The sequence below is a fragment of the Halteromyces radiatus genome, assembly GCF_025201355.1.
Source record: "Halteromyces radiatus strain CBS 162.75 chromosome Unknown BX664scaffold_1, whole genome shotgun sequence".
Classification (NCBI taxonomy): domain Eukaryota; kingdom Fungi; phylum Mucoromycota; class Mucoromycetes; order Mucorales; family Cunninghamellaceae; genus Halteromyces; species Halteromyces radiatus.
In genome coordinates this window covers 3,294,195-3,306,449 of record NW_026251687.1, presented here as the reverse complement: position 1 = coordinate 3,306,449, position 12,255 = coordinate 3,294,195, and the positions used below count along the sequence as shown (strand labels likewise).

The following is a 12,255-nucleotide window of genomic DNA, read 5'->3' as shown; positions in this document are numbered from 1 at the left end:
CGGATATCGCTAAAATGGGGGTTCCATTTTCATTCGATCACATTTTCGTTGTAAACGGAGCCAACATAAACAAAAGAGTTGAAACGATTGAATTTAATCTTGGCAATTGCCCGGGATCCTTTCCCCCCTTTTTTTTTTCTCTTTTCCACTTAAAGAATTATCATGATGTATCAAACTATATATCATTTATATTTCTGATGATCTTCTTTCTGTTTGTAATAATGATAATATTTTTATTATGATTACAAGACTCTATGAAAATGATGATAATAAAAAATGTGATATTGGTCATCTTTATCTTCGTTCATTCAATACCAATAGGGTTATAGGTTGAATTGGGTTATTTCACATGCCGCCTTTTTTTTCTCTCTCTCTCACTTTTTCTCTCTCTGTTTATTCTTTTTTTTTTTTCTTCTTCCATCTTTTTTTTTTTTTTTTTGTACCTAGATCAATATATTACGATCTCTTGTCTAGTTTCTATTTCAGTCTATTAGATCGTCTTTTTGTTTATATTCCATTATTCACTCTTTTTAAAACAAAGGAAACCAATATAGTTGATGATGGCTCCACAATTCAAGACAGTTGTCACCAACGTACCTGCTTTAACCAAAGCATTATTGACTAGTGTATTGATGATCACTGGTATGGCCTCTATTTATATTTACCGTCAACAATTGAACTCTGATACCCCTCTTGTGTATTTTCACTGTCCTTTGCTTGGACTTGTCCCTGGCTTGTAAGTTTTCTTACCTTTCTTCTTTTTTTTTTTCTAACACTTCTCTTTTCTTCTTCTTAGGGTATTGTATGCACCATGGACTTTGGCCACTAGTTTATTCTATGAAAATACTTTACTTTCTGTAAGTCTGTGATAGATGTGTATATCAGATATTGGTTATCTTAAGATTCTCAACATCTCTCTCTTTTTTTTTTTTTTCTCAATGTAGTTTATACTAGCAATGGTGGTACTTCTTTTGTGCGGTAAATATTTGGAACGAGTATGGGGAAGTCGAGAGTTATTTAAATTCATCATGATTACTGGTCTTGTATCCAATATTGTTACCTGGTTTGCTATGGTGATGACTTTTTATATGACTGGCGATGATAATTATCTTTACAATGTCCAAATCAATGGTCTTGCTGGTGTCTTCTCTGCCTTCTTGGTTGCTTTCAAATTCTTGATTCCTGAACATAGACTCTCTCTTTTTGGTGGACTGGTAGCCATTCGTGTAAAAAATTTGATTGGTGTCGCTACCTTAGTAAGTATCATCTGTTTGGTACTATTCAAAGCTCTTGTTTTTTATAATTTGGTTAATATTGGTTGGGTTGTTGGTTGGATCTATATTCGTTTCTTCCGTGTGCAAGATGGTGTCCGTGGTGATCGTAGTGATGCTTTTGCCCTTGTCACTTTTTTCCCTCCTTTTCTCAGGTAAACTTCATTTGTCAATTTGAATCTCTCTCTCATATTTACTCATCAATCTATCATTTGTTTGTAGCCCTGTCATCGGTTTCCTTTCTAATGTCACGTATCAATTTTTTGTCAAGATGAACTTATGTCCTCCTATGTCTCGTGGATCAACAATGTATGATATGGAAAATCAACGCCATCCAACAACTCCTTTACCCGGAAGCGCTAGAGCAGAAGCAGAACGACGAAGAGCTTTGGCTTTAAAGGCTTTAGATATGCGATTATCGAAACCATCTAGTTCGAGTCAAGTATTATCATCATCATCAACATCAACTTCTGCCGCTATACCTACGATAGCAACAACGAATAACAATACCTCTGTTCCTGTTAGTACCAGTTCAAATATCAATACCTCAACAGTACAGGAACAACAACAATTGGTTAAAAATGATAGTGTATTATTTGATGCCACGACAGAAATGAACAAGGAAGGGTAGTTAAGTGTTGTTTTGTATAGTATTAGTATTATATATTATATAATTATTTTTTAGAAATAAAAAGATCCATTTATTTATCATTCTATATACAAAACTAGAGCACAAGAAGATTAACCACAATAATATTTTCTTTCTATAAAGTACACCATTAAAAACAATGAGCTTGCCCCTCGTTTTGATCTCTACCTGGTCGCTATTTATACTCCGGCTCAAAATTTTTTCTTCCAATAAAGAAAAGAAAAAAAAGTTTTGGGCGGGGAGGGCTTTCCAAACAAAAACAAAAAAAAAAAAAAAAAAAAAAAAGTCCCCTTCTCTTTTTCTTTCTTTTTTTTTTTTTTTTCCACTTATCCTCCAACTTTGTATCCAATCACAATAGCACTGATAGAAAGGCACGTCTCTACATGTCTTTTCCTTTACTGCTCCAACGACAAGGGGTACTACTACGATCGTGGCACCGGATCGCTCCTTCTCGAACATTATGTCGAACATGTTTATTAGCAAGACGACAACAACATACCCTAGTCACCTCCTCCTCTATGGTTCGCAGTAAAAATGGAAGAACTCAGTTATTATATTCATCAACTTCTTCATTCATTCAACAATTATTACTACAACAACGAAGACGCGTTCACTTCAGTGTATCGGAACCTGATCCTAGATTAGAAAAACTCATTTCTCTCCTTCAACATCCACCTCAACAACAACAACAACAACAGCAACAACAACAGCAACAACAACAACAACAACAACAGCAGCAACAACAACAGCAATTTCACCAGCATATCATTCGGCGTCGAAAATATAGAGTCAAGTTAGCTACATTATATGAAGACATTCGACATGATGATCAAGTATGGCGACAGTTAGAAATGCATCAGTTGATGACTCTGTACTCGGCGTTACTACCCTCCATTGCGGATCCTTCAACATCAATATTGACCAAGAATGCACAGCATGTATTACAAGACATTCAACATCATACCCCTCACAAATTCAACATGGTGCATACCGAAGCGTTATTAACCAACTTTAAAGACAATGGACAAGTCAAGGAAGCAATCGCCTTGATGGATTGGATTCATCACGAATCACGACTGGAACCTTCTGCTACTGCTTATGAACTGATGATCGCTACTTTGACTACAGCATTGACAAGAACCACAAAACGAAGGCGGAAGGAAATGATGACGATAGATCATATGGCGTTGGCATTATATTATTGGGAACAGATGGCATCTTTGAAAAGGGCAACGATGGATCAAGCTATGGGTTATATCATGCAAGGTTATTTGGCAAAAGGCGATCTAATGAAGGCAGCAACATGGCTTACATCACATAGCAACATCAACTCAAGTCACAAGCTACAAAAATTGATGGAACAGAAAGCAGCAATCAGCAATCATGGTGGTGAAGAGGATCAAATTTGGGCATTAGCAACAGTGGGATATGGATTGGATCAATTGATGCGACAGGTTATACAACGGAATTGGTTTCAAGACGCACGGCAACTTTATCGACAGCATTGTATACTTTATAAAAAACACTCAACTTTACTGGAACATCATCCTATAAAGCAGGCTATGGGCGGTCTGACACAATTAGTACATCGGTGTGTGGCAATCAAGCATTTGGGAATGGTAGAACGCCTGTTGGAAGATGCGATTGAATTAGGTCATAGACAAGGAATCAAAACAGTGGCACCTCTATTATTACAATCTTATTTGAACTCGGACAATATACGATATGCTATGGACGTTTATTTTCGACTGGAAAAACAACAACAACAGCAGATGAATGATCCTATATTTTCGATACAAGAAACAAACCCTCTTTTGCTTAAGGCTACCAAAGCGAAATACCAGACGGACATGTATCGACTTTACCAATCCTATGTCAGTCTTTACCCCTCAGCTTTGACCCTCCAAACCTATACCCGTGTTTTTCAAACTTTGATTCGAACAAAACAATACGACCAAGCTCGACAGGTATATCAAGATATCATTCACAAATTCAGCGAATCCAACAACTTATTGATGTCATCTCGTCCTGGTCATGTCAATCGATTTTTACATCTGGCTTATTCCCTCTGTGCTCAATTGGGTGATGTTAAACTTTTCCAATCCGTGGTGGCATTACAACGATTCACTGGTTCACACAATTTACATCATCATGCTTTGACATCTTTGATGGCTACCTATATCAAATCTGGACAACTCACATCTGCCAAAGCAGTATTCGACCACTTGGCACACCATTTACCTGATCATCAACAGCAACATGAATCACATTCCACTTATGATTCCAGTGATAACGATAACGACAATGATGACATCGAAAGCGGCAATAACAACGACAGTGGACATTTAGATGATACTCGGCCAAATGTGGATGTAGTGGACTTCAACTTACTGATACGTACCATTGGAAAGGAACATGATCGTTATCAACAACAAAGTGATGCTAACGACCAACTGGAACCAGTAGCCAATCGAATTTTGGATGTATTACGACATATGTCTATGGTGGATGTGCTTCCGGATGTGACGACTCTACGGACATTATCTGATTTATATCCTGAAGGAAGTGTAATGGAAGATGAAATATTTATCAAGTTATTGAACGATCCGACATCGACAAAACATGATGATATCTGGCTCAACAATATCAAACTCACCAAATGTATGTATGTTGGTAACAACAACAACGTTGATCGTGGAAAAGCGGCAGTGAAGGCGGCATATATTTTTTTATCGAACCAACGTAATCAATTGTTTTCAGCAGCAGGCGCGAACGAGCCCATTCTGGCCAATGGGATGACATACAAGCTTTTACTGGATGGATTGACACGACATGCTAGATTTGCAAAGCAGGCTCAACAAATATACGATCATATGCGATCTCGTGGATGGCGACCTCCTGTCACGGTATATGAACAAATGATGGATGTCTGGATACGGAAAAATAGACTCAACAAGGCTATGATGGTGATGGATCAAGCATGTCAAGATCTTGGTTTGGAAGTCGCTCCTACAAAATGGTATACTTTTATTTTGGATCGGTTGATGCAACACAAAAAATCTCATTTAGCAGACATTTGGGTACGATTGATCAAGGATAGGCAAATTGATGTGGATGATATATTGGCTCAACGGTTGATTCTTTATGGTTTTGATTCGTCTTCTCCTTCCTGCTCCTCCTCTTCATCATCATCTTCTTCTACTACTAGTGTTACTACATAATTTATTATATTCCCTCCCTTTTCTTTTATATTATTATTATTATCATCATCATTCTCTTTTGTACATTTTTTTTTCTCCTCTTTTCCCTCCCTTTATAGAAATAGACCCATCTCCCATACACCCTTTTTTATATATACATATTCATATATATATACACACATATCTCAATAAATAATGAATTCACATTATATATATATATATATGTATATAGTTGAATAATACAACACAATTAAAAAAAAAAAAGTCATATAGTTTTCTTTATTCTTTTCCAAAAAATAAAAGTCTATATACATAAGTGCAAGTGGATCCATCTATTTATTGATCTAACTGTAAAGAGGTATGTAACCAATGTTGAATATAATGTTGATGACGAGAAGGACAAGGCTGTTGTTTTTGTTGTAATTGTTGTCGAACCAATTGCCAGTGATCATCAAGTCGAGACTTCAATTCATCCTCAGATAAAGTCCAATGGAGAAGACAAGGTTGAGGTTCAAATAGATCAACTACACCATGTACTTGTGTTTTAGCAGCTTCCACCAGAGGAGGTAAATCAGTCGATATTAACGAATTCCACGCCTGTTCCACTTGTGCCTGCAAGTATGTTTCCATTGTAGATGTCGTTGTTGCTCCTTGTTGATGAAGACATCGATAGTTGTGTCGTGGACATTGACGTTCCATTTCCTCTTGTACCATCGTCTGTAACGTATTACGATTCACTTGAGATAGATGTCGATTCCAGATACCTGGTAACTTGTCTTCTAAAAATGCTAACAAAAAAAAAAAAAAAAAAAAAAAAAAAACAGATGATATGTGAGACTATATGAGTTTTTTTTTTTTTTTTTTTTTTTTTGTATTTGCTTTTTTGATCACATACATCCAACTGCTCCTTGGAGTTGACCCAGCAATACATTCAAATCAACACGAGTCATAAAGGTATCATTCCCGTCATTGTGGTCAATGCTATTATCATATATGTCGAGTGTCAATGAGGTTCGAATAGTGCTAGCGATATGTTGAGATAGCTGATATACAGAAGGGTCAACATGGTCAAAGAGAAAATGAGTCGATACTATTTGTGCCCAGGCATGAATATCCACAATAAAATCGTCGTTCTGATCAACAGAGATGGGTATAGCTTTAATCGTTGTCATCACCATGACCAATAAGATTAAAAAAGAATAACTCCATTTCATTTTCCACCTGCAGAAAAGAAAAAAGAAAAAAAAAATAAGGAAAGAGGTAAAGGGGAAAGAAATTTGAAAAAATAAAAATCGGGAATGAAAAAAGCAGACAGCACGTTAAAAAAAAAAAATGGAAGTAACCTGTGCCATAGAGATCACAACAACATACACGAGGGAAAAAAAAAAAAAACTGGATCTCCTTGTCATTCATTTGGGATGATCAGCAAATGAGGTTAGTTAGTTTTATCAACTTCATTTATTACTGTCTAATTTTTTTGTACTCTACATATCACTGGGTTTGGTAGTACATACATTTGTACTTCCAGAACTGAATAAAAATAATGTTTTGTGTCCCCACTCTTTCTTCCAGTTTATTTATTTCTATTCCATATAAGAAAATGATCGTTTTTTTTTTATATACTACTTAAGAAGATGTACCAAAAAAGGAAACATTCATGTCGCACACACCTTTGTTTTTTTTTCTTTTTCGGATGTAGTCAACATTCATGATGATGACTACTACTAAAAATAAGTCATCTTTATATCATCATGATCAATACAAGTGATAGAACAATATATAAAATGATTCTATTTTATTATCTGATCATGAAAAGTACAAATTCCAGAACAAAATTAAAAAAGAGAGAGAAAAAAAAAGAGAGTTATTCTAAAACGATATTCCATTTCAAATCAATCATAGCAGAAAAACAAAATGATTATTTCAATACCAAAATACGTAAATATCTATACTACATGTCTCTTCATCCAATTAGAAACAGTATCATATACTACTAATAATATCCCTCCTCCTGGTCCTAATCTAAGCACTTTGGGCACAAATCCACGATATAAACTTCGAATACTATGACGTTATTCCAAAAAAAAAAAAAAAAAGATATAGGTCAATTCATCTCTAGGTAATATTTTCCTTTAATTTTTCTACTTACCCTTCTTCTCTTCCGATGAGAATAATAGATGGGAATGTCCAATTATATTTCTTTGGTCCAACGCCAGTGTAACCTTGTATCCTAGACTTGACAACATCAGTTGGTGCATTCAGTATGGTACCAAAAATTCCTCCAACGGTACCTGCCACAAAGTTATTCCGTAATTGTTCATTTTTATTCTTCAAAAAAAAAAAAAAAAAAGGATAGATAGTTAATTTTCTGATATTCTTTTCTTATATACGTATATAGTTACCGTTGCTTCAGGTAGCGCACCTCTTACTGTGGATATCACCGAAAAATATCCTCCATTCCAAATAGCATGACGAAGAATAGTTGCTTCCAAACCATTATAAAGGGCGAGTACACCTTCATGTTGAATGATTTTCTTCAGGGCATCCAATGCATTCTTATATTTGCTTGCCTACATATATATATGAAACGGTTGTTGTTAGATGAGAAAAAAAAAAAAAGAACATATAAAAACTTACATTTGCTTTGTCTTGTAATCGCACCTTGACTAGTTCAAAAGGTACAATGACCGCCGCCTCAGTGATACCAGCACTTACGCCTGTTGCCATAGCCAAAGGAGGTGTCACATGGTCCAATCCAAAAAGTCGTTTGTAAAAGACGGTAAATTGTTCATTGGCAGCAAATGTAATGGCCCGCTTTGGTGCTTCTATGGATAATGGAAAAGCAATGCCACGATATAACGTTGGTATACTTATATAAAATCAAGTGAGAATATAATTCAATGATATTGATGATCTATTTTTTTTCTTGTTTCTTACCCTTCATTTCCAATGATATCTTTGAAACTAGATAACACCCCTACACTAACACCAGAATTTAGCTGAGCTCTTGTCTTGACAACTACATATATATATAATAAAAAAGCTTGGATTAGATACATGATAATTGACTTTCTTTTTTTGTTGTATATATGCATATACCCATATATAGTTTTGTAGTACTTACCGTCTAACGGATATAATGCCAAGATCTCAACAACACCTATCACCCCAAAAAAAAACAATGTCATGGAATGGTCAATATAGATACAATAAGATAAGCAGTAGACTGACAAGAAAAGGTTCAGACATACCAGCGATAGCACCACAAGTCAATTGTAGTGAAAAAGGTAAGTCTAAATACAATATATGAAATAAAAGGGACTTTAATAATCAGTCAAAAGTCATGGAAGATTCTCTCACAATGTTTACCTTTGCCATTATCTGCAGTGGAGGACATGTCAGTATTATAATAAAGTAATAAGTACAGAAACGAAGGGATTCTTAAAAAAAAAAAAAGAAAAAAAAAGAAAAGAAAAAAAGAAAAGAAAAGAAGAGCAAAAAAAGTAAGAGGAGGGTGGGAATTGAGATCCCATAAGAACCCATTGAATTCCTTCTCCGAATGTGCCTGCATTGATCGTAGAGTTAGAACTCGTGTTCATCCTTCTCTCTTTGATCTAGCCACTGCTTGTTTTTTTTTTTTTTTTTAATAATTTCACTGATGTCTCATTTGGATGATTCATTAACCATTGCACATAAGGTAGACATATACAGCATCCCTTTACGCTTTTGTAACTCGTTCAAATAGCATCATCACTGCACCAACTTTGAACTGAATATAGATGACATCTTTTTCTTTCATTTGTCTTAATAACAATTGATACCTTACCTCCCAATTTACTACGTAATTTAAAAAATAAAAGTCAATTCAATCATCTCTCATTCAATAATGATCATCATCCAATAAAATGACTACCATTGGATTCCTCTCAAAAAAGTAGTTTAATACCATCTAATCTCATTTCATCACTTATCTTGCCACGTAATGTGCAATAAATACTAAAAGGATTTTATCGATTTTTTGAAAAATTGCCTGATGTACCCTCGACGATTCATTTTTACAGCCAAACTTAAGCTGAGGAGTTCCAAATTTTTGGCTGTAAAATCCAAAAACTGATCCCATTTTTTCATCCTGCATACAAGCTTGGAAACACAACTTTACCTTTCCCTTTCTCTTTCAAAACGGATCATCATTGTACCAAACTCAAACAGAAAATAAAACAAATCATTTTATTTCATTTTAACTTATGAAATTTATAGATTATTATTAAATTTATAGAGTAAATTAAAAAAAAAAAAATGGGTATCCATATCGCCATCTTTGCTCCCGATCTTCATCCTTGGTGTGATATTTTCAATCTCTACGAACGAATACCCCAAGATGAAGTCTGCATTGTTCATCCACTCATCCATTTTCCTTTTTTTTTTTTTTTTTTTTTGCCTTCCGTCAGTAGCATGGAGACCTACATCATCTATCATTAACCACCGTCATCCATCATTTCGTATAACACAAAGACCAAATCAGACAAGATCAAAATTTGAGACAATATAGTTTTCAATGAATCATCAACTAAATACACCCCTTAATCTTTTCTTTTTATTAGTTGAGATAATAAAAATCATAAAATAACATGTAATATAAAAGAGAAAGATCATTCAAAAAAAAGGGATAATATAGATCAATTGATCAAAAAAAAAAAAAAAAACTAATCTAATGCAAGGATCCTAAGCAGAGTGAAGAGTTTCCAAAAACTTCTTGGAAGCAGCAGTGCTAGCACCCTTCTTGGTAGGTTGAGGTTTGGCGACCTTACCAGCTTCACGCTTTTGTTGAGCGATGATTTCAGCACGACGGAGGACTTGAGCATAGGGATTGAGACGATTCATAACACCTTGGTTGCGAAGAGGGTTCTTCTTTTGAGTGAAAGGACGTTTGACAATCTTGGGACCAGCAGCACGGACAACGGATTGGATTTCTTGAGAATTGATCAAACGAGAAACATCAGGGTTGGTCATGATATTATCGGGCAAGACATAGTTCTTCTTGAAGGTAGAGGGTTTTTCATAAGTACCATAAATATCATCCAACAATTGGAAAGCACCTTGAGTCCAAATGATGAAACGACCCAAGTGACCACCAGGAGCCAATTGCAACAAATTAAGACGACGAACATTGATAACTTCAACACCAGGTAAATTGCGGAAAGCCTTGACAATACCATTGTCTTCGTTGTAGATAACAAGAGGACCACGACGTTGGCGATGACGACGGTTTCGAAGCTTACCCTTACCAGCACGAATCTTACGAGAATTGGAGACCTTGACAACATCAGCATAAGCTTCAAGAGATTTCAAGAGGGCAACAGCTTCCTTGGTCTTGGTGAATTTTTCAACTTGATCGGAAACAACCAAGGGAACTTCTTCAATTTGTTCAACACGATGACCACGAGCCATAACCAAAGAGGGAAGAGCAGAAGCAGCCAAAGCAGAGGCAGTGGCATATCGCTTTTGGTTCAAGTTGGTCTTGATGTGCCACTTACGCCAGGTCTATATATAATGGAAGATAAAAATTTTCATAAGTTTCCTAATTATATTATTTATTATTTTTTTTTAATTACCTTGGTAGGAGCGAACATACGACCACCACGGCACATATTACCGAAAGCAGCTTGACCAGCACGGTGAGTACCAGAACCATTAACACGAGGAATACGAGCAACAGCACGACCAGTACCCCAAGATTCAGCAGAGGTTTGTTCACCAGCCTTGGAAGAGACAGCGTAAGGTTGACGCTTGTTCTTAGCCATGTTAGTGTGCACATGGTTCACGATATCAGGACGGATAGGAGCCTTGAACACAGCAGGAAGAGGGATAGTAGCATCGCTGGCTTTACCAGTTTCGGCGTAGACATTAATAATTTGACGAGTAGCCTAATGATAATAATAAAAGATTAAAAAAGGAATATGAGACCTTGATCATTTTATTCATCCACCGTATTATTCGTTCCTTTCCATTCAATCCATCCATTCAATCCATCCATCCATCCACCCATCCATCCATCCATCCAAATTCAGTTCAATCCAAAATTCACTGGTCACTCTTCTTTCTTTTCTTCTATATTTACCATTTGGAATATGTAGGTTATCGTGTACTGTAAATAGCAAAAAAAAAAAAAAAAAGAGGGGTTCAAAGAAGAAAAGGAAAAAAAATAATCGCCTCAAATATCATAAAAAATGGCCCGGTAGAATGAGCGCGGATTGAATTTACGTTTGTCATAATTTGACCTAACCCAGTGCCAATAGACAAATCCTCCTCTTTGAACATTTGCTAAACCATCATGGTAAAGACGAAATAATAGATATATATATAAAGATGATTAACATGGATAAATACGATGAATGGATGGATGGATGAATGGACGGATGGATGAATGAATGAATGGATGAATGAGAATGGATGGATGGATGGATGGGTGGATAGTATGGATATGATACTTGGAAATTAAATTATCGATATTGAATGATGGTGAAATGGTTGAATTGATAAAAGCATCAGAATTAACTCACTCTATCTTCTCCTGCTCTTTTATTCGATAATATATAGGGTCGCGTTCGTACCAAGACTGTCAAGAAGGCCTCTCGTGTCTTGATTGAAAAGTACTATCCTCGTCTTACTCTCGATTTCCAAACCAACAAGAAGATCTGTGACGAAGTGGCTATTATCACCACCAAGCGCCTCCGTAATAAGATTGCTGGTTTCACCACTCACTTGATGCGCCGTATTTCCCGTGGTCCTGTCCGTGGTATCTCCTTCAAGTTGCAAGAAGAAGAACGTGAACGTCGTGACAACTATGTTCCTGAATTCTCTGCATTGGATACCTCTGCTATTGAAATCGACCCTGATACCAAGGATTTGTTGAAGTCTCTCAACTTTGAAAACTTACCTGGTGTCCAAGTTACCAACCCTGTTGCTGCCAACGCTGATGTCCGTCGTCCTCGTACCCGTGGAAAGAAGATTGAAGCTTAAAATTTGCATCTATGGATAGTACTATCTTCTTCACCTATTTAGTTTAGTTCTCTATTTGTTTTTACAGCATCTTTTTTTGTAAAAATAAAAGCTATTCTATATATATTCATGTATT

At 35.9% G+C, this 12,255-nt stretch overlaps 6 protein-coding genes across 6 annotated transcripts; 3 read left to right on the top strand and 3 right to left on the bottom strand.

Annotated features, from left to right (window-relative positions):
• The first annotated feature begins 428 nt into the window (after positions 1 to 428).
• On the top strand, positions 429 to 2,174 carry BX664DRAFT_322032 (eukaryotic integral membrane protein-domain-containing protein). The gene is made up of 4 exons (XM_051543410.1): positions 429 to 736; positions 797 to 857; positions 945 to 1,426; positions 1,494 to 2,174. Exons 1-4 carry the CDS (start codon positions 558 to 560, stop codon positions 1,900 to 1,902), a joined length of 1,131 nt encoding a protein of 376 aa, XP_051405324.1. The 5' UTR covers positions 429 to 557; the 3' UTR covers positions 1,903 to 2,174.
• Positions 2,175 to 2,234: 60 nt separating this feature from the next.
• Positions 2,235 to 5,366, top strand: BX664DRAFT_27284 (uncharacterized protein). The gene has a single exon (XM_051541197.1). It carries the CDS (start codon positions 2,304 to 2,306, stop codon positions 5,139 to 5,141), a length of 2,838 nt encoding a protein of 945 aa, XP_051405323.1. The 5' UTR covers positions 2,235 to 2,303; the 3' UTR covers positions 5,142 to 5,366.
• Positions 5,367 to 5,370: 4 nt separating this feature from the next.
• On the bottom strand, positions 5,371 to 6,412 carry BX664DRAFT_322029 (uncharacterized protein). Its single transcript, XM_051543409.1, has 2 exons — positions 6,016 to 6,412; positions 5,371 to 5,908 (listed from the first exon to the last, which is right to left on the bottom strand). Exons 1-2 carry the CDS (start codon positions 6,332 to 6,334, stop codon positions 5,457 to 5,459), a joined length of 771 nt encoding a protein of 256 aa, XP_051405322.1. The 5' UTR covers positions 6,335 to 6,412; the 3' UTR covers positions 5,371 to 5,456.
• A 478-nt stretch (positions 6,413 to 6,890) lies between these two features.
• BX664DRAFT_322027 (mitochondrial carrier domain-containing protein) lies at positions 6,891 to 8,580 on the bottom strand. The gene is made up of 8 exons (XM_051543408.1): positions 8,490 to 8,580; positions 8,372 to 8,413; positions 8,245 to 8,280; positions 8,058 to 8,139; positions 7,758 to 7,989; positions 7,523 to 7,690; positions 7,270 to 7,448; positions 6,891 to 7,184 (listed from the first exon to the last, which is right to left on the bottom strand). The coding sequence occupies exons 1-8, from the start codon at positions 8,515 to 8,517 to the stop codon at positions 7,067 to 7,069; spliced, it is 885 nt and encodes a 294-aa protein (XP_051405321.1). The 5' UTR covers positions 8,518 to 8,580; the 3' UTR covers positions 6,891 to 7,066.
• Positions 8,581 to 9,669: 1,089 nt separating this feature from the next.
• On the bottom strand, positions 9,670 to 11,288 carry BX664DRAFT_322023 (ribosomal protein L4 domain-containing protein). Its single transcript, XM_051543407.1, has 3 exons — positions 11,239 to 11,288; positions 10,733 to 11,044; positions 9,670 to 10,661 (listed from the first exon to the last, which is right to left on the bottom strand). The coding sequence occupies exons 1-3, from the start codon at positions 11,239 to 11,241 to the stop codon at positions 9,843 to 9,845; spliced, it is 1,134 nt and encodes a 377-aa protein (XP_051405320.1). The 5' UTR covers positions 11,242 to 11,288; the 3' UTR covers positions 9,670 to 9,842.
• A 42-nt stretch (positions 11,289 to 11,330) lies between these two features.
• BX664DRAFT_322019 (40S ribosomal protein S17-B) lies at positions 11,331 to 12,253 on the top strand. The gene is made up of 2 exons (XM_051543406.1): positions 11,331 to 11,454; positions 11,718 to 12,253. Exons 1-2 carry the CDS (start codon positions 11,452 to 11,454, stop codon positions 12,138 to 12,140), a joined length of 426 nt encoding a protein of 141 aa, XP_051405319.1. The 5' UTR covers positions 11,331 to 11,451; the 3' UTR covers positions 12,141 to 12,253.
• The last annotated feature ends 2 nt before the right edge of the window (positions 12,254 to 12,255 follow it).

Excerpts from the sequence above, each read along its gene's own strand:
- BX664DRAFT_322032 (XM_051543410.1), top strand. The coding sequence starts at position 558 with ATGATGGCTCCACAATTCAAGACAGTTGTCACCAACGTACCTGCTTTA. Across the intron at positions 737-796 it reads CTTGGACTTGTCCCTGGCTT|GGTATTGTATGCACCATGGA; the intron begins GTAAGTTTTCTT and ends TCTTCTTCTTAG. Across the intron at positions 1,427-1,493 it reads TTTTTCCCTCCTTTTCTCAG|CCCTGTCATCGGTTTCCTTT; the intron begins GTAAACTTCATT and ends ATTTGTTTGTAG.
- BX664DRAFT_27284 (XM_051541197.1), top strand. The coding sequence starts at position 2,304 with ATGTCTTTTCCTTTACTGCTCCAACGACAAGGGGTACTACTACGATCG.
- BX664DRAFT_322029 (XM_051543409.1), bottom strand. The coding sequence starts at position 6,334 with ATGAAATGGAGTTATTCTTTTTTAATCTTATTGGTCATGGTGATGACA. Across the intron at positions 5,909-6,015 it reads ACTCCAAGGAGCAGTTGGAT|CATTTTTAGAAGACAAGTTA; the intron begins GTATGTGATCAA and ends TTTTTTTGTTAG.
- BX664DRAFT_322027 (XM_051543408.1), bottom strand. The coding sequence starts at position 8,517 with ATGTCCTCCACTGCAGATAATGGCAAAG. Across the intron at positions 8,140-8,244 it reads GGCATTATATCCGTTAGACG|TTGTCAAGACAAGAGCTCAG; the intron begins GTAAGTACTACA and ends ATATATATGTAG. Across the intron at positions 7,449-7,522 it reads GTGCGCTACCTGAAGCAACG|AATAAAAATGAACAATTACG; the intron begins GTAACTATATAC and ends TTTTTTTTGAAG.
- BX664DRAFT_322023 (XM_051543407.1), bottom strand. Across the intron at positions 10,662-10,732 it reads GTATGTTCGCTCCTACCAAG|ACCTGGCGTAAGTGGCACAT; the intron begins GTAATTAAAAAA and ends CATTATATATAG.